Here is a 25,041-nt window from a genome sequence, read left to right on the forward strand (position 1 = left end):
TTACCTCCATTGCTTTTCCTTGTTGATCAATAATGCGCACAAATGGTGAAATACATCATGTCTCCATGGTAAATATACACAGAAAGGCAATACTTACAAGCAAACTGTACAACCTCAAAGCATAAAATAGAAGAATAACAAATACTATACCAGAGGGACGCTGTAAAATTTTCATTAAAATGTAAATGCAGCCAGGCAAATTACTTGCATATAATTGTAAAAAAAAATCCAATAACATTACACTGTATCTTTACCTACACATTTTGATAATAAATAAGGATTACTTTGCAGTAACGAATGTATACATACTTTATTGCCTCCTATGAGCCAGATTTAACCCACTACATGTGGATCCAAGGATAGTTCAGGTAATCTGAAAGTGAGTTTCTTATAACAGAGGCTCACATAAAAAAAAACAAAAAAAAACGTATCTCTCTTTAAAGTTAGATCTGATAAAGACAATTTATGTGTGTTTGTGGAGAAGATAACACATAGAGGGAAGTTTTCAGGGAACTGTAACAGGCAGGTTTTGAAGCTGTGGACCCTCCTAAAGAGTAAACCAAGCCACGCCCACATGTTTCATTCTGGGGAATTTATCAGATCCAACAGGCTGAGAGCTCTGCAATCCAGACTCAACACCAGAGCAGAGCAGAGCAGAGGAAGCTTACAGGCTCTCCATGCTCACAAACGCAGCATCCCAGCTGTTTCTTCACTCCTGTGGACATTAAACCCTCGCAGCTCTGACAGGATGGATTTCTTGGACATGCGCTCTCCTTACGACTACACCTTTAATTTCTGGAACGACTATCTCGGTCTGTCTACTCTTGTCGCTAAAAACAAAATCAACAGCCCGTCCTGCAACCCAAACTCTATTACAGAGTCTCTGAAAGCGACCCTGGGTTTGGAGGATGACTCTCCGGTTTGCTCCTGCCTGGTCGGGCAGGGCAGAGAGGGGCCCCTGGACTGTTGCTGCTGCTGCGGGGCGGCCCCTGGCTCCCCACCGATCTCCATCTACGACCTGAAAGAGCGCATCTCACTCTTCAGACCGTACGAGCAGCTCGGGGGTAGAGAGTCCCCCTCCCACGGTGGGAGCCTCACCGCCTGCGACCTGTTTTCCGCGGAGAGGAGGCGCAAACAGACGCAGAGGTGCAAACCGGAGCCGAAGGTGTGCGTCTTCTGTCGGAACAACGGCGCCCCGGAGGAGGTCTACGGGACCCACATCCTGAAGACAGCGGACGGGAGAGTCCTTTGCCCGATCCTCCGGGCGTACACCTGCCCTCTGTGCAGCGCCAACGGCGACAACGCGCACACCATCAAGTACTGCCCGCTTTCCAAGGACCAGGCGAGCCAGAGGGTTCCCAAGGGGGGCAGAGCGTTTGGAAAAAGACTGAAGATCTTCTGAGCAAGAGCAGAAAGAAAGCTGAAGTTGCACTGTTCCAAATCCCTAATGCGGAGAGAACGACTTGAAGAAAGCAAACCTGATTTATATTCGTTTTCTATGTGTCACAGCTTTGTTTGTAAATGATTTGGTCTTTATTGTAACTGTTTGAGCACATAGTTTACACTCGGACGCAGTGTGCGTCACAGTCCCCCCCAGCACTCTAAAGATAAGAACCAAAGTACTGTACAGCTCGACCTGTGAATGACCACTTCCATGCTGCCATGCAGACAGCCCTGTGCATGCACCCAGCTCATTAATAAATATGCAGCTCTTCCTATATGTGAATGTCAGCTGTCCACTGCTCTGTGGATGGAAGAAGTCTGACAGGCCAAGATGCAAACACGTCCTTATATCCAGCACATATTTTCATGAGATAAAAACGTTTTCTACCAAAGTAAAACACTTTTATATCGAAAATTAAAGCGAAATGGGATTTTCCTGAACTGTTTCTATGTTGAATGTCTTATATTCTATATGTGAGATGAAGTGATTAAAAATGTCAACTAATTGTACATTAGAGGAAGAAATAATCTGCCCAAACTAGTTCCCCTTTGTCCAAGAAAAAAAAAAAGTTTGTTCTTTTTTGTGGATTCTTGTAAATGTAAAAAAAATAATTTTAGAGATAAAAAGCCTGACATTCCAAAGTCTTTAATTGTCAATAAAAATGTTTTATGTACTTATTTTTACCTTATGTACCGCCGGGAATATATTCATTGTTACGAACTTCTAAATAAAGATGTGATTTGCAGATAAGTTTCACTACATGCCACTTTATGAACTGCACGGGAGGAAGCGTCTGATGCGCTCATTAACAGAACAGCACAAGGGCGCCCCCTAGTGTTCAAAGCTCTCAACAGCAATACTGCAGAAGATGCGTAAAAAAAAAGCCTTGAAATAACTTTAGCTTTGCTTGCTAAAGGCTGATAAAGTACAAAAAAACTGTTCTCAAGTAAAAGCAGCATTATGTTTCTACTAAATAAATAGAAAATAAGCAACTATTCAATAATTTATTCAAGTAAGAGTAAAAAGGTATGAAAAAAGCAAAAGAACTGTTTTACTATTCAAACTGATGTAAATCAGACAGACTATTCTGTTGTTATGAGTATATTTATATGTATATTCATATATTTGTGTTATTATATTAATACAAAATAATATTACTGTATTGGAAATACAAGCCTCATCTGTCTGTCTGGTGCTTTTTAGGTTAAAATATCTTGTTCTATGTTGTGTAAAGTTACTCACAGAGTAAAGTAGCCTAGATATTTACTCAATAAGTAAAAGTAGTGATCATGCATAATAATAGTACATATACGATTAAAAAAACTAAATGGAACAAGTTACTATGAACTCTGTTTAGTGCAGTAGCAAAATCACACACTACTTTGCAGTAGGACTAAAATGATTATTTTGATTAAACTGGATTAATCAATCACTGAAATAACTGAATTTATTTGGTAATCGAATAGAATTGCAGTGTTACCTATTAGTGCACATACTCTATAATATATGCCAGTTGCCGAAAGAACAACCTACGAACACCCTAACAGCAGTGATTGTGACAAAACTTGACAACAACAAAAAACATTTTATTCATGAATGAAAACTTTTTCTATATACAAGTAATGACATGTATATGTAATTGTAATCATAACATGTTTTTGCCATTTATAATTCATTTTAAATGCTCAATGTACAAAGTATACATCATTTTTACATACAACAATAGATACAAAGTATCTTAGAAAATTACTTACTTTTGAAAGTGAAGTTATGACTTCTATTTCATAGTTATTCTTTTGGTGTCATAAATTTGAATTTATATCCCATAATTATGACATTGGAAATATATTATATTCTTTAAATATAAAAATTATGACTTTATAACTCATAAATGAAACTTAGACTGTTTAAATTCTGCTTTTATACCATAATTATGAATTTATATCTCAAATTATGACTTAGTATCTCTTAACTGAGGCTTTGAAGGTTGAATTTATGACTATATCTCATAGCTATGACATTGAATCTCAAAATTACAAATTTAGATCTCTTAATTAAGGAAAGTCTAAATAATGACCTAAAATTTTATAACTAGGCTATGAAATACCATATGCCCTTTTTTCACTTTCATGTGGTGGAAATGGGCTTCCAATTGTTAGCACAATAAAACCCTCTTTTTGGAACCACAAGCCCGACCAGGCAACAGCACATTCCTGTATAATGGCGTCACCTGCTGGCCAAAATAAAAAAAAGCACAAAAAATGAATATATTACAAAGACATTCAAGGTTCTTCTCTCTGTAACATAAGAATATTTTATCTGTAAAATGTTGTGCAAACAATTTCGGGTTTCTTGGTTTTATTAGCTTGATGTGCATAACATAACATGTGCATAACATCAAGACCTGCGTGAATAAAATATTATTCTTTTTTTCCACTTTTAGAGCACCAACATTTGCATCAGAGGATCAGATGTTTATGTTGCTGGCAAAGCTGCATGCAGATCCATCAGTATGAACAAACTCCATAAATCTGTGTCCCTCAACGAGTCCTAGATGTTAGCCACATTGGCCCGACGCTTCTCTCCCTGCAGTGATTTATATGTAAACTCCCAGTTTCTGTGTATCAGCAGGTACAGAAAGCACTACCTTCATCAGTAGTGCCTCCCACACACCATCACTCAGGACAGCTGAGGAATGTCAATGACTCATCAGATTGCAACCTAATCAGATATATAGAGACCCCCAGGAAACAGACCATAAAAAAGCAATCTGTGAAGGACCCTTTACGGCAACATAAAGGGCAAAGAAGATTGAGGATACGCTAATAGCAAATTCTTTGCAACTTGCCAAAAGAACGGTTAAAGAGATGGTGGGACATCTGTGTAAACTAACTCTTTCTGTGTGATATTTGAATTTATTTCACCGTTATAGGACAGCAGCTATATTCACAACATTTTTGATAGGTTTTTCTGTCTCATCCCTTCACCTTGGGGCTACCATATTTATGTAACCCTATAGCGAGGGAGTTAAACAAACAGATATGCATTTAGAAAAGCCTGAAGTCCTTTAAGTTGTTTGTTTTCAAAGTCTTATTAAAGACAGGATTAACGAGGATCTGCTAAACAACGTGGACTGTTTGATCTACATGCATAGTGACTGAATCTGTGTTATGTTATGTGGGGGACAGCTGTCCTTGGCAATGTTCTGGACTCTAGTGAGCCAGTTTCATTTTCTAACGTTCTGAATCAAATCAAAAGGTGCGTCAATCATTTTCTCTGCTCCCCTCATCCTCCCCTGAATGATGCTTCAATCAGAGATAGGGTGCTGAGGTGGATGTTCAGCTGCTTGATTCAGCTGTGTTGAACCAGGGACCTAAGCTGCATGACATTGGCTCTTGAGGTTTGCGGTTTGATGACCCTGGTATAGATTTCTGATATTTTATTTGAAACATACTATACTTTTTTAATCCTTAAGGGAAACTAAATGTTGCAGTAACTCATGGTTGTTTTTTTAATCCAGGTTTTGTAGGTATTGATAGCTGTTGGCAGGAAGGATCTGTCTGTCTGTCTGTCTGATTGACTGATACATCATGACTTAGAATGACCCAGTCAAAGTACAGACCTAAATCCAAATATAAACTTTACTAAATCATGGAAATTGTATCATATAGACAGTTTTCATTCAATTTGTCTATTAAACCCATTAAACACATGCTTCCAAATGACTTGCGTCTGTGATTGCAGTGAAAATTAGTCCCTGCTTTTCAATTTTATTTCTTTCTCATTTTAGGTATTGTTATGAAAACCTGCAGTGAGAGAAGAGAAAAACACAATCAAATGAAAGAACCAGCAAAGAATGAGAACTCATTGTTTTCAAAGTCCACTTTGAAATATCAGGCTCTGACACATTGCAGAGAGAGAGAGAGAGAGTCTGAAAACCATCCTCCTCTCTTCACTGCAGAGGCTTGCGATTGGTCTGGCAAATGCTGACAGTAGTGATGTTTCCCTGTGGGGGGAGGGGGGAGCAGCCTCGCTCTATAAAGGCTGGGGATCTGCAGCATCACTAAACTGGTGCAGTGCAAAACGCACACACATCCTCACTGATGGTGTGCAGAACAAGGGGGACTTAAAAAAACCTGAAACTTAAACATACATCTTTTCCTTAAAAACCTAAAAATCCACAACAAAAAAAATCATCATGAGCTACGAGTCCTTCTTCTCTCACCGACGTCCTTGGGACAGCTACATAGGCTCCCGACCTACCATCAAATCTTCCTCTCTGTACTCCTCTCCCCGAGCTCCCCCATCTGGAAAAAGGATCCTAAAGATGCCCTCCTCTTCCTTGTCAGATGGCCCTCAGAGGATGCATCTTGTTCAGGCAAGCTCCATCAACACAGAGCTGCTTGAAATGCGGTCCCAAGAGAGGGAGCAGCTTGTGGACCTGAATGATCGCTTCGCCACCTACATCGAGAAGGTGAGGCACCTTGAGCTGCAGAATCGAGCCCTGTTGGCCGAGTTGGATGCATTAAGGAGAAGGCAGAATGATCCATCCCGGCTGCAGGGGGTCTATGAGGGGGAAGCTCGGAGTCTGAGAGCCATGATCGACTCTGAGAACAACGAGAAGTTGCAGATGGAGGCAGAGAGGGACTACCTGCGGGACGTGTACGAGCAGATGAAGGAACGCTACGAAGAAGAGGCAAGGCGCCGTTTGAATGCAGAGGAGGGCCTGCAGAGAGCCAGGGAGGAGGTGAGCAGGACCGTGCTCTACAACTGTGACACGGAGGCCACAGTGGTCTCTTTGTGTGACGAGATAGTCTTCCTGAAGAAAGTCTTTGCAGAAGAACAAGCAGAGCTTCAGGCTCAGCTGCAGGTGGCTAACATCAGCGTGGACGTGGAGTTGACCAGACCTGACCTCTCCACCGCCCTGCGTGACATCCGGGTGCAGTACGAGCGGCTCGCCAACAAGAACATGCAAGCCGCTGAGGACTGGTACAAGAGCAAGTTTGCGAGTGTGGCGGAGATGGCCAGCAAGAACAACGAAGCTGTGCACGCCATCCGGGAGGAGACTATGGAGTACCGCAGGCTCCTTCAGTCCCGCTCCTCAGAGATTGAAGCTCTGCGAAATGTGATCAACTCACTGAACAAGCAGCTGGAGGATCTGGAGGACACACAGGCTAAAGAGGTGGAAAAATACCAGGTAAAACTGATAACTAACCTGCTCCTCCCCATATAATACAATCAGATGACGTTGTCATCAGTATTCCAACTTTCCAATTGAATGTTAAAAAGTGCAGTTGTGTTTTTTTCTATTTGCAGGTGAGGATAAGTGAGCTGGAGCAGGACATTACTGAAGCGAAGCAGGAGATGGCTCGCTACCTGAGAGATTACCAAGACCTTCTGAATGTGAAGATGGCCCTTGACATTGAAATAGCTGCATACAGGTGAGAAATAATTTTGTCTGCTCTAAGCAAACTTAGTCAGGATACATACCGATACATATCCTCTGTTTTGCCTTTTCTCTCTCAGGAAACTCTTGGAGGGGGAGGAGATTCGGTTGACCTACCCTTCCCTCGCAGCTATAAATTAATCCTGGATGTCGTCAGCGTAGCGCGATACCTATTTCTTCAAACCCTGTTGATCTCTTCCTTAAAATGTTCTTCCCCACCTTTATTTACTCTCTTTGCTCTCCCCTGACATTTCTTCTAATGTCCTTCTCTCCAAAACACCCATTCATCAACTCTCCCAAGAAACAGACCAAACTCTGAAACTCATCTCTCTCAAGACAGCAGTGCCCTTGTGCTTAACAAGAGGTCCATAAGAAGTCCCCCTTCTTCTACACACGTTCTGACACCACACATCATGAAGACAGTAACCTGTTCAAGGCAGAGTTGGTGCTCTGCATTAGTTATGTAACGATGGCAGGTGGCTGTATCATTTTGGTTGAGTTTCTCTCTGTGGATCATGCTAAGATCCAAGCAGCTGAGTTAGCCGCTGAACGTTCTCGATGCCTCTGTATCCAAACATTTGACCAACTGTTTGTGAAGGAGGAGGAAAGAATTCCAGTTGTCTCTCAATGTTTGGGTCTTATCTATCTTTTCACCTGGAACTCAACCAATAAGTCAAACAATGCCATGCACCTGGTTCTGCAGTAATAATGTAGATCCGGTAAACTTAAAACATTTCTTAAGCCAATGGTGATCAACCATTTATGTTCAATGATATGGCAGGACTTAGGCAAATCTTTTTATTAATGCTAATTGGCTCTTTGGCTTTCAAATAAACTACCAGTCTTCAAGACCCATAAATTCTAAGAAATTCTGAGGCTTTTCCCTGTAGGATTTATTTGTCTCATTGACGTTTGGGCCAAATATGCTCTACAAAGTCATTCAAAGATAAAAATATCAGCCTGACCAATCTCTCTACAGGAGCTTTGTGACTGTCAGTTGATTTTGGATCTAATTAGTACTTTACACCTGTGAAACCTGTACAAAGTTGGCACCATTAAGCGGTGCCCTTGTAACAACCAACAACCAGTTAAATAAACACATAACTGACCTGCTACAGTGTATTTGTGTATTAATTTGCATTCAAGATGTTCTTAGCTATATGTGAGCAAGAGGCTAAAGTTTGATTTTAGATTTAAATGCTTATTTAAGTCATAAAGATGGAATATTCTATGGCTACCTTCTGTTTGTCACCTGACAGGTTTATTTAGTATGTGTCACACTTATTAAAAATCACAGGCCTTTCCAATTATATATTTTATTATGGGGACTGACACCAAAGGACTGATGTATTTGTACTGACTTGATTGATGGCCTGTAACATAATAAATTACTTCTAACAATAACTTTCAACTCAAAGGAATGAAACAGAATAGACAGCATTGTATATTTTGGGGTATGATAACTATAAACCAATACGTGACAAGTCCAGAGAAATTATGTCAGTCTTGATGTTATAAATTCCATCTGGGTCTTTTTGAGCAATTTCGGTCTAAAGCATACTCTGAAAAAAGCCTCTAAAGCGGCAAGCTTATTTATGGAGTTATAAACCCAATGCACTTGCTCCGAGGTTTTTTTTCTAAAAATAAAAAAAAAACCTTGAGTGATAAGATAAAAATAGAAACAATCTGTATTACCAACGCTTTAAGTATATGTATAAACAGACAGAAATTATCTTATATAGTTTAAAAATACAACACACCTGGTCCCTCTTTGTTAAATCCCAAAATATATTATGTTTGAACATACTTTTTAAAAGTCTTGGACTTTCTAAGCCATGATGGGATAGGTTTTACAGTGAATTTTCAGAGGGTAAATTTTTACCCCAGTCTCAGCTTTTTGCAGCCACAAATGGGTTTTCTTCCAAGATTGAATAAAGAAGGCAAGTCTACAACATGATGTTTCCAGATTATGTTTTCTCCATGCATACAACATACTGCAGAACAATTCCAGCTTTAGTTTAATCTCCAAACGGCACCTTCCTCAATATGCTTATTATGTTTTCATAGCCTCGCATAAAAACTCCTTTCTTATGATCGATTGAATTGTGGATCACTGCTGTTCTTCCGGAGGCATCATCGACCTCCTGGTTCCTCAACTGGTTAATTTCTCATATAGTCAGTCACTCTTTTCCAATGGATGCACATTTCTTGTTAGGGTTTCCATAACATATTTAACATTACAAGTAAATTACTCCACAAATTTATCTCTGAAATATCTGGTGTGTTCTTTAATCTTTACTGTACTCGCTGTTCGCTCACATTTAGATTGCTTTAAAAAAAAAGAGTGTGTAATTTTCCTCTCATTATGCAGTTATCTATTACTTTTTGGACACGCACATTAAATACCAACACCAATAGGCCTGCATGGGTGCATGTGGTTTTAATGTTACATAAACTAACTATTTTACTTGGAGTTATTTACAAAATAGTGTAGGTTTAAGTTATTATTACTAATTTGTGTGTTCACTTTTTTTCTTTCTTAGAATATACACATTATGCTCAACTTCCTAAAGGAATGGGGAAAAAGGATTAAAATAATTGTTTGTCAAGTAGTGTTGCCAACTTCTTTGAGAATAGGAACACTTCACTGCATTGTCTTTAACAACGTCTTATGTCTTTTTATGCAATAAATAATTGTTCAAACATTTGACTTAAACTTAAATACAATAAGACACTTATTTCCTAAAAAAAAAAAAAGAAATTTTTTCCCCCATTGGCAGCCCAATGTCTTAACGATTTGAAACGCTGTTCACAATTTTGCCGACAGGTGGCAGTAAAACATAAAACAACCCTCTTTTATTACTTCCGCTTGTGATAGGTCACAAAAATGGCTGCCATGTTGCTTCTGTAACATTTGTTCCTCAATGTTAACTTTCTTCGCCGCTTTACCGACTCCTCACTCCAGCAACGTTTGCCAAACAGGTCTTTATAGCTGCGGACATGTTCCAGGTTCTCGGTGGGAGGAGCCTCCAGGCCGCCCGGCTCCTCGCGCCCAGGACGGCCGTGCTCGTGGAGGCTGTACGCGGACGAAAGTCCCGCACTGACCCGGTGGCCAAGTCCAAAGAAGGACGGATTAAAGTGCCTCCCTCCGTCGATCCGGTGGAGATGGTGGTCCTCAAGGAGAGATACTCGGAGTACGAGCTGATAATGAGGGCACTGCGGTAAGTTCAGTCCTTACTGTTACTAAGAATTACAAGTTAATGAGATGAAAATGAATATATTCTGCATATTGCGTTGAAAAAAAAAACACAGTTTATCAAAGGTTTCTTTCCCCTGCATATCTACTAGACATGACCTATATATGCATATCTAGTTATGCATATCTAGCAGATATGCATGGGATCTAGACAGGGGCCAGTGCCCCTGAAGAGCTGGCCCTGGCCCCTGCACTGGAAACATAAACTACACATAAAAAAATTATAATAATAATAAAAAAATGAAATAAATAAATAAATACATTTTTTTCTTCTATTAAGTGTATTTTCCCTTGATTTCAGCTGGAAAATTAGACAAATTGCCAATTAAGATAAGATGATCTACGTTTAAAAATAACAAAAGAGAAAAAGTAAACTTATTTCAAGTGCATAATATTTATCTTATTTTTATCAGCAAAATACTCTCATATTTGGCAGATCCTCACAATAACCTGCTCAAATTAATAGCAAATACACTTATTTTAAGAATTTTTTGCTTTTAAGATCAGTCTTTGTAGGGTAACACTAAATCAATTATGATATGTGCTGACAGAAGAGACTGTAGCTGATTCATCTCTTTGACCAATTTTATTATTACTCCTTTAAAATTTACCTTTAGCGATTGTTTAGAAATAGCAGTTAGCTTTAAGCATCACCAAGATAGGATCACAGTTTTCATCTGTTAGATGAGGGGTCTGCATCCTTGGTTATGAGGCTTACTTAATACACTAAATGGTGCAATCTTGCCTTCTTTGTTTATTTTTATGTTTTATTGTTTTGTTCTTTGCCCCCATGAATAAATGCTGGCCCAATCCTGGCCCCCCCCCTTGTAATTTTCATCTAGAAGCACCGATGCAGATATATGCTCCCTCTTTTCTTTTTTTGGGCTGATTATTTAGGCTAATATTTCTTCTTTTCTTCAATTTACTTGCTTGATGTTAAACAAGTCTCAGTGTAAACAAAGAAGAAATATTTCTTAACAAGTCAAGGAAAATGATTCACAATGGATAGCAAATGGAGGAATCGGTCTAAAGGCATAGACACTGGATGCACTGATGGATCACATGCAGGTATCGGCTAATGTATTAGTCTATCACTAGTGGCTATTATACAGAAGGATCAGTTAGGCTTTTCTAGTTAATATTAGGATTTAAATCGGTCTTGACTGTGGTTGAAACATTCAGCTTGTTCTACCTTTGCCAGCCTGGAGTTCAAGGAAGAGGTGCTGCGTAAGAAATACGAGGAGGAGACGGGTTCGCAGGCGGAAGAGAGAGCGAGGCAGGAGGAGGAGGAGCATCGAGCTCTGATGGACTGGAACAACCAGGAAAACCTCCGGATGCTTAAAGCCAGGTGGGGACCACCTCATACTGAGTATTCAAGATGGGGATGTTGCCTCGTTGTAACAAACGACTTCCTTCATTTCTCCTGTTTTAGAATTTCAAGGATCCAGAAGGAGGAGGAGGAAGCTGAGATCAAGAAAATGGAAGCTGCCGTTCAGCGTGACGAGGAACTACAGGAGTTCATTAGGCAAAAAGAGGAGGAGATTTTACAGCTGCAGGTATATTTGTAGATGGTGGAACACACTCAAAGCCAGAATCCCACCTGTCAGTTAAATCTCACCATTTATTTTATGTTTTTTTTTTTACAGAAGGAGGCTAAGAACTTTATCACCTTGGAGAACCTGGATCAGCGAATCGAAGAGGCACTGGATAATCCTAAGAACTATAACTTTGCCGTTGACAAAGAAGGCAAAGTAGTCAAAAGGACAGTGCTGCAGTGATCCAGCTTTTTTTACTCGTGGTGTTACCGTAATTTTTTTTTTTCCTTTGGGACTTCAGTGGTTCATTTCATCCAGAACCTGAATGCAAAACAATGCTTCATGGACCAGAATCTTGAGAAAACTCCCTGGGAATTCTGGCAACCAACGCATCTGGACCTCCAGCTAATAGTTTCCACATCAACTCTCTGGGTAGTTCTTTTTATCCACCTTGTGCTGTTACCACCAAACAATCATCTAAACAGCTCCCTCATTCATGCTGGGTTTATTATTGTAAACATGTGCAGCTTGCTGACTCTTTTTTGGAATTAAAGTATAAAAACCTGAGATGTAACCAAAATGCTAGACTGTATTTATTTTGTTTTTTAATTCTGTATGAAATCCCAGAATTAATTTTCAGCAACATATTTATGACATTTTCGTTTTTTTTATTTTTTTTTCTAACAAAGTACCTAATTATCAGGTTTTAAACAGTATACATTGTTTTTTATGACACAACTTTAAACCTGCTAGTAAATATTTGTCCATAAGCTGACAGACGTTTAGAGGTCATCAATAAGGATTTATGGCTTAAGTTTAAAGTTTGCAACATTAGCAAACTGATCAACATGTGTTCCTCCTCTTAAAATAAAAAACAATGTCCCTCATGCCAACCTTTAATACTTATAATTAGGGCTGAAACCATTGGGTTAATTATGATTAATCAACTAATTTAATAATCGCTGAATCGTTAAATGGAGTATAGACAGTAAAACATGCCTTCAGCTGAAAGAGAAACCCACTTAGAGCAGTAATTATACCAAAAATGAAAAAAAATATATAAACATTTTGTATTTAATATAAAAACTTTTTGTCCACATGCTCTATCCAGAATTCCTGAAGTGGAAAAGTTTTAGTTTCATCTGGTTTGATTTTGTAAAAAAAAACATCTTAAAGCAACCTTTTGCTATCTGATTATTAATCCATCAATTAATCAAATAAATAATCGACAGATTAATTTGCAAAATAATTGTTAGTTGCAGCCCTATAAATAATTTATACATACTTTAAGACCTACATTAAACAGTTTAGTTGTTTATCTCTAAATACTTATGGGACTCCTAGATGACTTGCAGAGACACTTTTTCTTTTCCCCTCTAAAAACCTATTTCTGTAAATTACATCCTAAATGTTAGTTCATGCGACTAATTAACCACAGTGTTTTATTGTTACTTTATGATTAATATACTAACATTTAAAATTGGGATGTTCTGTTTGAGGTCGTCAGTGCTGCCAAACTCTGGTTTAGACGGTAACTGCTTCTGAGGGTGTTGAATTACGCCCATATGAAACAACAAACCACCTGGTATGAGTTGCCATGACTACCCATCTAATTTCATCCCTAGACAAATATAACCTGGGTAACTAATATATATATATATATATATATATATATATATATATATATATATATATATATATATAAATACATATATTTATAAATGATTTAATTCACTAAGGTAAAAAACATTCCCAGTTAACCCATTGTTAAAAATTTACTAAATTTTTTTCCCTGCTGTTATTTTTTTACTTAATGACACTTAAAATTAGTAATCCAAAGGCCACCATAAAGAAGTTATGATGCCCTGTTTTAACCCAGGCTTAAATCCTATTTAAATGTGCTATATCATCCTGTGAAAGCAGTTTGTATTTTAATCACAAAGTAATCCTTGTCTGCTGAAATATGATGTTAGTCCATCACAGCAATGGAGAGAACATTAAAACTGTGCAGAAAGTTCTCTTTTGGAACCACATGGGTCCAACATTTGAACATCTTGCTTCTAATCAACTTGAAAACAAAGCAGGGGATAAACAAGCTATTTAAAATCCATTATGGAGTGAGCTTTAATCCACTACTGTTGCAAAGAAAACATATTTTGTAAATGGAAATTTGAAAAACAGGCAATCCAGGATACCGGTACATGTTTTGAAAAAAAAAAAAAATGCTTTAGAGAGTATGATTGAATAATAATGATAATTAAACTTTATTGATCTCACATTGGAGAAATTGACCTCTGCATTAAACCATCCCTTTGGGGTGTAGTGGGCTGCGATTGTGGGGCGCCCGGGGACCAATTGGGGGTTAAAGGTCTTGCTCAGAGACCCAGAGTGGCAGTCTGTGGGATCGGGGCTCAAACTCAGAACCTCAGGGTTTCCAAGCTACATCGCCCAACTACTAGGCTGCCACTCTCCCCATTTTTGACAGGCAGTAGTAGTAGAATTATGGGAGAAAAAGTCATAATATTCCTAGATTAAAGTTGTAACATTCTGAGGTTAGTCGTAATGCTATGAGAGTAAAATCAATATTATTTAATGAGAAGTCCTGCGGCAACATCCCCTGGATTGAAATGATGATTGTTGAGAATCTTGTGAAGTTACACTTTCAAATCAGTTTTACAAATAAGGAAATAATAAACCTTTTAGCATCAAATTATTAGGCTATTTTGTTTGAAAACCGAGCTCAGATTGCTGTTTGGTAGTTTGGCTGTTCTGCTCAGAAATTCTTAAAATATTGTTTCCAAATGGACTAATAATGTGACGACTTTATTATATCATGACTTTAATCACCTAATATTATGATTTCGTTTTTTTCTGGTAATATTACGCAAATAAATTCCTAACTCTGTCATAAGAGAGTAGCTTTGCTGATTAATCAAATTGTATTTTTTTCAAACACATTTTTCTTTAACATTTACTTTTTTGAATTTTCTTTGCCAATTTTTATACGTTACTTTTTTTTATATGTCTTATTCAGATTTACAAATTACATTCTTTTCAAATCGTGTTTCACAGATCACATTCTCTTAACTTAAAACACAATATAAACGCTCAGCATGTTGACCAATTTATATTTATTTCAAACATTTTTTTTTATAGATTGGGTATTTAATTTTTTTTTTCTTTCATTTTTGCTTTTAAGATTCTTTTCAAATGCCTTTTACATTCTCTACACTTCAAGCCCAACAAAAACGCTCACCCTTAGAGCATATCGAACAATATGCTTTAAATAAATCTAAGAGATGCGTCTTTGCTGCTCACAGCAGAGGAAAGCTCACCTCCAGAAGTGAAGAAGTTTGATCTAATAAAACGCAGTTTGAAACAGTGCAATTTTAAAAATTCTGTCCAATACACAGAAGATTTTTAAATATAATTTGAAAAGATAAGATATGACAAAAAAGAAGAGTTTCTCTTAAAACCTTTTTTTTCCTGATTAAGACGTTTTTTAGTTTCATTTCTGGATTTTTTTTTTTTTTTTGCCAAATGTCCATTACAAAACATGTTCTTTGCTTACAACAATAATGAAACAACATTTACAAAATTTTTTATAAACGGAGAACCACAACCCAAACACACCCTGCAGTTCTGCTGTTTTAGCTCCAGAAGACACGCTCTGAAGCTCTCATAATTCTTCACATCTTCTTTTAGTGCATTTCGCAATTATAAACCTATTATTTCAAAATAATAAATTTTTTCTTTGATTGTGTTGATCTGAAAAACAAACCCGTGTGATCTTCTTCTGCCAGACCAAGTTAGCATGTTTAGGGGATGAAGGGTGATAGGAAAGTAAAACTCAAGACATCTGCCACAGCAGGGCAGAGAATAGAAACATGAAACATTGGCAGCTTGTGTGAGTAATCAGGTGTAAATCTGGGCCCGTGGATAATGTGATTGGTAGAAGAGGTTAATGGGATTACCAATCTACGTTATTGAAGACTGGGATTAGCAGTGGATTGGGTTGAACCCCCTTGGCACCAACTGGCAGCAGGTTTATATCTCACTCAGAGCATAGTTTTATGTGCTTATTATATCATCATACATAGACTTTGTCAGATGAAGGCAGTCTTTCCTTTTTCGGGAGTGCAGAGGGACGTTGACGGGTGAAATAAACTCAGGCGCTTATTAGCTTCAAAGAACTGCTCATAGACACAAACTGCTTATGAGCACCTTTATAATGGAAATAAATACATTCATGAAATATTGCAGCTGTCCTCACCAACAAAGGAGTAAAACACTGCTAGTACAAATGTAGGATGGCAGACTGGTAAAACCTGGATGTTTTTCAAAGGTGTTTGAACTGTTTTGTTTAAATTAGAGCAAAAATTCTAATTTAAATAAAAGAAAAAAAAAACATTATGCACAGTTTGAGAAATCTACACAGCAAAAATATAAATCTAAGTCAATTTTGAGAATATTTTTCTTATATTCAGACCAGTTTTTTTGCATTAAATGTCTTCTCTTAATCAGGAACAATGCCTTGGAGCAGTCTTTATACCCCGTTACCTTCATAAAAAAAAAAAAAAAATTCAAACTTTTAATGTTATAGAGCCACCACTCCACAGCATGATGCTGCCGCTACTGTGCTTCACAGCAAACACTGTCAGTTGGTCCATCAATAAAACCCCAATATAAAATATTAAAACTTTTTATGTTACGTGCCAACTGTTGAAAAGTGAAGGCTTAAAACAGTTTTCAAGACAGTGGAAAATATCAGAACCTTTAGATTCTGTTCAGATTACTGAAGGCAAATTAAACAAAGCTTTTTCAAGGTCAATAGCTGGAAATTGAGTAATAAAAGCAAATAAAATCAACCTACATATTGTTTAAAAAAATGAAAATGAAAGCTTCATTCAGATATGCAACTAAAACACTCAACAAAAGCTGTACATCAATTAGACTTTAAGACTATGAAAACTTAATTTGTAAAAAAAAACCATGTATAAACTCATATTACACTTGAGGACATTATCACTACCACTTGAATTTTCAAGTATAATAACTATGAAGAAATATGGTGGCTGGGATCAATGTGAGCACCTGTAAACAAAGGGATTGTGTGTTTCTGTATAAACTAGACACGTTTATTTATATCAATCAGCTGGCGTCGGCATTTTGGTCTGCAGTGAGTCCTGGAAAATTAGGAAATCCTGTTGTTTATCTGTCCAGGGTACTTCTCAAATCTCCTCTCTGCCTCCTCGCTGAATGCATCCCCTGGAGACATTAAGAACAACAGACAAGGGGCAGCATTCATAAATTTCAACAAGTCTGACATTAAGTTTGAATGTTATTGGCTGTTTTTAGTTACCGAGGTGGCAGTTATGGAGCCAAATCCGATGTCCATCGTATTTGCAGTTGCACTTCATAGCATTGTTTGTGAAATCACTCTCTGCTACTTCATAATTTGGATTGATCACAACCTTAGTGGGTGGAAAACACAAAGATGGATAAGGAGAATTTTAACACTGTAACTTTAACAGGGGAATAATGATAGTAATCATCATAATAAAATAGATTAGCTCATTTTTATCTCAACAGGAATAGGAGATTTTTCCTGAATGATTTTTATGTCAGTACTGAAAGTATATTACATGCTTAAAAAAAATGTAAATTTTTGTTCACACTTTTTGGGATGTATTCGGACAACCCTAAAAAAATTTTTTGTTAACAGCAAGCTGAAACACCATCAAAAGTGACTTTAACACTGGATAATTAAATTTTGGATGATCTCAACCTGTGGGATTCATCAAGCTCCAATACTCAGGCCCCTACTATTTAATTCGATAAACACTCCAAGCAGAGAGTAATCTTGAAACAGCAGTTGACGTTCTAAAATTCCTCATCCGCTCAGTTCCAGACCGCCTCCGGTAAGCAACACCTACAGCCTCTGTGGTTCTCCGTCTTGCTCTGAGTTCCTTGGAGCAATGAAGCTGAGGTTATCACATATACTTCTATAAACAATTAGACTGATGTACCCACCTGCATGATATAGTTTCCAGGTTTGACGTCTGTGATGTCAAGCCACTGGCAGTCAATGTCATGGCGGTACAAATCCCAGCAACCGACAGTGATGCCCTGATCACCAAAGTTAGCACACTCGTACCGTTTGGAAACACCTTAACAATACAGAGAAATGGTGGGAGTTAATAGGAAGATCCAAGTAAATGTTCCCACCACCTTACTTAGCAATGTCATGTACTGGTATCAGCTCACTGTATTCTCTGTTTTATGCTTTATTTTCCAGCACTATACCACAAGGTTGTTGTTACTAATACCTGATTTAATGACTGTGGCCTTGCTGTGCTGGATTTACAGCAAATTGGCCTGAATTCAATTGGATGTTAGAACTGTTGTTCAAAAACAGGGATTTCCAAACCTAACCTGTAGGGCACACTGCCCTGCATGTTTTAAAAGTTAGTTTCCCTCTGTTCAGGTTTCAATGTACATGAAATCATCAGAATAAAGGGTTAAAGCAGAATCAATTCAATCAATTTTTATTTAAAAACACTTAGTTACAAAATTATTAAACTTGTTCACAAACATCAAATGTTTTAAAATACCCATAAGCCCCAAACTATTAATACTTTTGGCAGATTTAGGTTTTATCTTTGCTTTCTGTGTGCATTTTCCCTCAAATTGGTATTAATGTTAAGGTTTTTAGTAGAGCCCAAGCCTAAAAATTAATTGGAAATATTTGGATGTAGCTGAAGATTTATTTATTTATCAGTGACTGTTGAAAAAACAGATTTTATAAATTGAAAAAAAAAATAAATAAATAAATCTATCCAGAAATGAAAGTGAAAAGTTTGCATCTGTTTTCTCAGATGTTATTATGAAAAATATTTTTTTTTCCAAAAATCTATATATTTTTAACATATAATTAACATTTGTTTTAGTTTTTTCAATGCAGATTTTATATTTTCGATCGTTTGAAAGAGAAAGTTTTTCAGATTGAGTTTCATGAATTGAATTATCAATAAATAATTTCTTAAAAAAGTAACATCTGAAAAATTTAAATCTGTATTAAAATACAAAACAATTATATAAAGAATGCATTTGAAAACAAAAAATTTAACAAACAAAATCTGAGAAAACAGCAAAGTTACTCTATAAACCCTTTTTTTTTTTAAATAAATATTTTCAAAGTTTTGTTTCTGGTTTAAAATGTTTAAATTTGTATGCAAATTTTCTTAAGCAAAACATTTCTACGTGCTTGCCAAAAAAAATTTGACGATAGTGAGATGGCCTAGGTGCTCATTACCAAAATACCAGCAGAAAACAATAGTCCACAATCAGTGAGGTTTTGATTGCTGTAAAGCAAATAAAGATTTTTTTTAATTACTGAGAAGGTTATAAAAATATTTACTATTTTGAAAGAAATGCACATAAAAACAGATATATTTGTTCAGAATTTCCGATCACAAACAAACATTTGTTTACAAATAATAAGATAATGACTTTTTTTAATTTAAGTTAAACAAGGTAAACCAAAAGACTCACCTTCGTGACAGTCGGTGTCTTCCAGGCAGAAACTGGCTTTGTGACCCTCTGCTACTTTGCTGCCATTGGCATTCAGCAGGTCATAGTGGGTGAAGATGTCCATGCTGTGATAGTGGCTGTAAAAAAATTAGAATGACATGCATTAGAATGAAACTGAAGAATAAAAGTGGTCCATGTATAACTAAATAAATAACCAAACCATGACACATTGGCACTTTTTTTCCTATATATGACATATGACAAGCAGCTGTCATCTGAGCTGTAAACTACTACTTACAGCTGCAAACTGTAAATCTGAGTTTCTCTACTTCCTGATACTGAGCCTAGTATAGCTCTGCTATGGCCAGAGCTGCTTCTCCCTCATTTAGGGATCTTAGTACAGATCTAAGGTCCATTATAAGCTTTTAATATCACTGGACACAAACTGTTTTGACTTATTCCTCTAGATTAGTCCATCCATCCATTTTTTTTACACGCTTGTCCCGAGTGGGGTCACGAGGGGTATCCAGCGGGGTACACCCCGGACAGGTTGCAAGTCCATCGCAGGGCAACACAGAGACACACAACCATTCATGCACACACTCACACCTAAGGACAATTTAGAGAAGCCAATCAACNCATAAGAAAATGTAAAAAACATAAACTAAATTTGTGCAAAAAAAATGAGAAAAACTGAAATATGAAAAAAAGAATAATTCTGAGAAAACAGCAAAGTTACTCTATAAACCCTTTTTTTTTTTTAAATAAATATTTTCAAAGTTTTGTTTCTGGTTTAAAATGTTTAAATTTGTATGCAAATTTTCTTAAGCAAAACATTTCTACGTGCTTGCCAAAAAAAATTTGACGATAGTGAGATGGCCTAGGTGCTCATTACCAAAATACCAGCAGAAAACAATAGTCCACAATCAGTGAGGTTTTGATTGCTGTAAAGCAAATAAAGATTTTTTTTAATTACTGAGAAGGTTATAAATAATATCCATTTACTATTTTGAAAGAAATGCACATAAAAACAGATATATTTGTTCAGAATTTCCGATCACAAACAAACATTTGTTTACAAATAATAAGATAATGACTTTTTTTAATTTAAGTTAAACAAGGTAAACCAAAAGACTCACCTTCGTGACAGTCGGTGTCTTCCAGGCAGAAACTGGCTTTGTGACCCTCTGCTACTTTGCTGCCATTGGCATTCAGCAGGTCATAGTGGGTGAAGATGTCCATGCTGTGATAGTGGCTGTAAAAAAATTAGAATGACATGCATTAGAATGAAACTGAAGAATAAAAGTGGTCCATGTATAACTAAATAAATAACCAAACCATGACACATTGGCACTTTTTTTCCTATATATGACATATGACAAGCAGCTGTCATCTGAGCTGTAAACTACTACTTACAGCTGCAAACTGTAAATCTGAGTTTCTCTACTTCCTGATACTGAGCCTAGTATAGCTCTGCTATGGCCAGAGCTGCTTCTCCCTCATTTAGGGATCTTAGTACAGATCTAAGGTCCATTATAAGCTTTTAATATCGCTGGACACAAACTGTTTTGACTTATTCCTCTAGATTAGTCCATCCATCCATTTTTTTTACACGCTTGTCCCGAGTGGGGTCACGAGGGGTATCCAGCGGGGTACACCCCGGACAGGTTGCAAGTCCATCGCAGGGCAACACAGAGACACACAACCATTCATGCACACACTCACACCTAAGGACAATTTAGAGAAGCCAATCAACTTAATAGTCATGTTTTTGGACTGTGGGAGGAAGCCGGAGTACCCGGAGAGAACCCACGCATGCTCAGGGAGAACATGCAAACTCCATGCAGAAAAACCCTGGGCCAAGAATCGAACCCAGAACCTTCTTGCTGCAAGGCAGCAGTGCTACCCACTGTGCCACTGAGCAGACTAGATTAGTCCTAAAAGTCTTTATAAAAACATAGCATTTATACATCTCTACAAACAAAACAACTTTTAATTTTTGTATCTCTTTTTTTATAAGTTTATGAAAGAGAATGTATTAAAGGGTTTCTTTATATTTTCCTTGACTGAGCAGAAAAAAATTGTAGTTGTACTAGTAGTAGCTGGAGTAGTACTAGTTATAGTCATAGAAGTAGTAGTAGTCTCAATAGTGGGAGTAGTTATAGTAGTAATAGCAGTAATAGTAGTAGTGGTTGTGGTATTAGTAGTCATAGCACTAGTAGTCAAGGTAATAATTGGAATCGTACTAGTCATGGTTGTAGTCGTAGAGGGGTAGTAGTTTTATTTGTAGTATTGTAGCCATGGTATTAGTACGCTTTATTTGTAGTAATTGTAGTTCTAGCAGTAGCAGTCTTATTTGTAAACATGTTAGCAGTCATTGTAGTATTAGTCATAGTAATAATCGTAGTCGTAGTAAAAGTAGCAGTAGTATTTATAGTAATAACTGTACAAGTGGTCATAGAAGTAGTTCTAGTTTTAATAGTATTAGTAGTTATAGTTTTGTTAGTCATTAGCTGAAGTAATCATAGTTGTTTTATTAGTAGTAGTCTTAGTAATAGTCATGTTAGCAGTGTTAGTAGTAGTCATAGTATTAATCAGAGTAATAATCATAGCCATATTAATAGTCACAGTGGTAGTTATAGTAATAATTGTACTAGTAGTCATAGAAGTAGTAGAGGGTTTAATAGCAGCATTAGTCATAGTATTAGCAGTCATTAGCTATAGTAGTTGTTGTAGTAGTAGGCCTACCAGTCTTAGTAGTAGCTGTGGTAGTAGAAGAATTAGTAGTCATAACAGTAATAGTAATATTCATACTAATAATCATAGAAGTAGTCATATCAGTAGTAGTATCATGATATTATCATTATTATTATTAGTAGTACAACAATTTATTAATATAAATAATTATCATTATTCATATAAATAAAAAAAAAGTTAGAACTGTAAATTTACAGTCATTTTTACTATTTTTCAAGGCTGCACTGTTAAAAGATGAAATTGTCCAGTGAGCTGTTTCCAAACAAAATTTCTTTTTGTTTTACACTTGTGTAAACAAAATGACAAATAAAATCTCTCTAAAGTCTAGTATTTATGGTAGTAGTGTTACTATTCAGTATAAATCAACAACTTTAAACCAAATATTTCTTGTTTTTTTTTTTTTAACCCAATGTTTTCTTCTTTGGTTTATATAAATAAAAACAGTAAACACAAATCCCAACATTCAATGATACTAAAAGGTTTCAAAATACCTCCTAAAAAATTCATTTTAACCCCCACCAGAGAACTGTAAACCTCTGGTATTTTGTTTGGAATTATCCATCAATAATTACCCATGACAGGCATGCCAGACCCACGAGTGCCGCCCTGCCTTCGGCTTGAAGTCAGCTCGCCCGATGTTGTGGATCTGAGAGGAGAAGCGGAGTAGCCGCCTGTGTCCGTACGGCCAGTTGGCTTTTGCTGCAGATTTAGACAGACAGTCCTCCTCAGCAGCACAGTAGAGCATGTGCAGAGGACGGTCCTCCACATAAACCGTCTGCTGGACCAGAGAAGCATTCAGGACAAGGTCGGAGGCCGCTGGACACAGAGGGAGAAACCATCAACAGGTTGTGTTAATGTTGGATTTCAAACATTCATTTAAAAATATACATTTGAGAAAAAAAAAAACCAAAAGGTTAAATTCTTTATGCTTATTTTTAATTTAATTGATTGACATCTTAACATTGATATAAAACAACTCATTTAGTTTTATTTCTCAAAGCATTTGTCGAGCTATTTCATCTTTTTCACAATGAAACAATGTAGGACAGACTTGAAAAACAATCTATTTCTTGCCGCTGCCTCAACTCACTCTCTGAGCAGATGACTCCTGCTGCGAACTTGGCGGCTGCTTTCTGGCAACTGACCGTTTTGTGATGCTGGCACTGACTCAGAGCCATCTCGTTTCCTATGCACTTCACGCCACTCATCACCATGCCAGTGACATTACTGCTATCCCAGTACCAGGTTTCCTTATAGAGGAGCAGACCAAAAAAAAGACAGAAACGAATAGAAGAAAGAGAATCAAACAGTTCCCAGCAATCAGGACATAATCATTCACAAGTGGAGCTTCTGGGAGTTGAGTTTGAGTGTAGCTGTAATTTAGAAAGATGTGCAGGACTTGGCTACACATAGGAGACAACATTCAGATCTGATCACGAAAAAGGATTAATAAAACCTGTTCCGACTAAAAGATACTGAAAAATAACCCATTGATGAAACATTTTGATTTAACCACTTATTCTCTCTTAATATAAGAATCTAAAAGTTATGAATATTATTCACATCCCTTTAAGTTTTTACACAATACTTTCAAAAACATTAATGCATTTTTTTGGGGTGGTTTTATGTCAATGGACCAACACACAATATATCAACCAGGAAGTGGGAGAAAAAGGAAACAGAGTTTTTAAAGCACTTTACAAATAATGATATGCAAAGCGGTGCATACATTAATAATCAGCCCATTGCCCCTGAGGTGTCTTAACAAATGCCAGTTCAACCATTTGCTTTAAAAGTCACCTAATTAGAACCTATGGAGTGAATCTAATTTCATTACTGTTCTAAGCAAAAGACAAAAAACAAAACAAAAAAAAACACATTTTGGAAAATGAAATAAAATAAAAAAAAACTTTCCAGAAAAGACATCTGAAAAGCATTTAATTGACTAAAGGGTTTTGGGAGTAAATTTGTGCTTTTCTCAGATTTAGTTTTTTCACTAATTTTTTAAAAATGTATTTTTTACAGTAACATTTTTTAAAATTGTATTTTTTCAGTGTCTTTTAACAGAAAAAAAGAATAATTCTGAGAAAACAGCAAAATGCTCTAATTTCATAAATTTTTTCCCCCAAATTTTTTATTTACAAAACATTCTCTTTGCTTGCAACAATAATGGAACCAAATACACCCCATAAATTCTGAACCCCAATTGATAAAACATCCTAGTTTTTTTATCATTGAAATCTTGACATTGTCTAAATTAGTGAGTGGCAGGAGTAGAAATTTTGCAAAGAAATCTCTTCATACACTTGTACTTATTGGATTTTTACCAAGAGTAAAAAAAAAATCTTGGATTTAAACTGAGATTACAGGGGTACAAATGTACACATGGTAGAAATTAGTTGAATAAATGACCCATTTAAGTGTTATTTTTGTAACTTAAGGAATATTTTGATAATGTTTTTTAAAGGAGGTAACTCTTACTTTGTTTGAGAGGTAACTTCTTAGAGTCTTCAACTTTACACTACAATAACTCAGACACCCCTTTTTGCACTGTGTCTAAACCGAAAATGTCTTGCAAAAATAACTTCTTATCATTTGTCTTTTTTGGCTCTAGTGGCCTTTATTTTTAAAAGTAATGCAACAGGAAATAAAGATAAGCATTCTGCAAATGTTTCAGTGCAGGATTTAGATGCCAGATGGCTACATTGAGGACTGAGGCTTTACTCAAAGGTTCAACCCTTTATCACACCAGAGCAGAGCTTCCAGTGAAGAACACTGCAAAGAGAACACCAGCTCTTAAAAGAGAATCTGTCCAATATGGCAACTATTAGTTCTGTGCCTTCATAGAAGAATGGGATAAGAAAACTGTCAATGAAACAAAGCTGTTAGAAGCTCTGCATGTAGAATATCAGTAGCCAAGAGGGAGAACATGTGGAGCTAGCTGCTCTGGTCAGACAAAACCCCCCCCTAAAAACAGTGGAGATGAGGGTGGGTTCCTACAAAATTCCCTCTCTATTAACCTGAGGTGGTTCTTCTACGACGGCAACATTTAGATTGTTTTGCACACATC

At 36.7% G+C, this 25,041-nt stretch overlaps 4 protein-coding genes across 7 annotated transcripts in view; 3 read left to right on the top strand and 1 right to left on the bottom strand.

Moving 5' to 3' along the window:
- Positions 1-559: 559 nt before the first annotated feature.
- Positions 560-2,188, top strand: LOC107103403 (nanos homolog 1-like). Its single transcript, XM_015403097.1, has one exon. It carries the CDS (start codon positions 575-577, stop codon positions 1,400-1,402), a length of 828 nt encoding a protein of 275 aa, XP_015258583.1. The 5' UTR covers positions 560-574; the 3' UTR covers positions 1,403-2,188.
- A 3,336-nt stretch (positions 2,189-5,524) lies between these two features.
- On the top strand, positions 5,525-8,013 carry LOC107103408 (neurofilament light polypeptide-like). Its single transcript, XM_015403109.1, has 3 exons — positions 5,525-6,641; positions 6,761-6,885; positions 6,971-8,013. The coding sequence occupies exons 1-3, from the start codon at positions 5,643-5,645 to the stop codon at positions 7,029-7,031; spliced, it is 1,185 nt and encodes a 394-aa protein (XP_015258595.1). The 5' UTR covers positions 5,525-5,642; the 3' UTR covers positions 7,032-8,013.
- Positions 8,014-9,759: 1,746 nt separating this feature from the next.
- mrps26 (mitochondrial ribosomal protein S26) lies at positions 9,760-12,278 on the top strand. The gene is made up of 4 exons (XM_015403110.1): positions 9,760-10,111; positions 11,348-11,494; positions 11,579-11,702; positions 11,793-12,278. Exons 1-4 carry the CDS (start codon positions 9,891-9,893, stop codon positions 11,922-11,924), a joined length of 624 nt encoding a protein of 207 aa, XP_015258596.1. The 5' UTR covers positions 9,760-9,890; the 3' UTR covers positions 11,925-12,278.
- Positions 12,279-15,435: 3,157 nt separating this feature from the next.
- loxl3 (lysyl oxidase like 3) overlaps positions 15,436-25,041 on the bottom strand; it is a 38,485-nt gene continuing 28,879 nt past the window's right edge. The window contains exons 11-16 of one of the 4 annotated variants that reach the window (XM_015403105.1): positions 23,062-23,221; positions 22,544-22,787; positions 20,354-20,469; positions 17,715-17,851; positions 17,044-17,155; positions 15,436-16,949 (exon numbers count right to left, since the gene is read on the bottom strand). In XM_015403105.1, the coding sequence (XP_015258591.1) occupies positions 16,876-16,949; positions 17,044-17,155; positions 17,715-17,851; positions 20,354-20,469; positions 22,544-22,787; positions 23,062-23,221 (843 nt within the window). In that variant the 3' untranslated portion in view covers positions 15,436-16,875. Of the gene's footprint in view, positions 16,950-17,043; positions 17,156-17,714; positions 17,852-19,235; positions 19,347-20,353; positions 20,470-22,543; positions 22,788-23,061; positions 23,222-25,041 lie in introns of those variants that run through there. The other 3 variants (XM_015403104.1, XM_015403106.1, XM_015403108.1) reach the window with 3 other exon arrangements.

This window comes from Cyprinodon variegatus, unplaced genomic scaffold (assembly GCF_000732505.1).
Source record: "Cyprinodon variegatus isolate N-32 unplaced genomic scaffold, C_variegatus-1.0 Scaffold1439, whole genome shotgun sequence".
Lineage (NCBI taxonomy): Eukaryota > Metazoa > Chordata > Actinopteri > Cyprinodontiformes > Cyprinodontidae > Cyprinodon > Cyprinodon variegatus.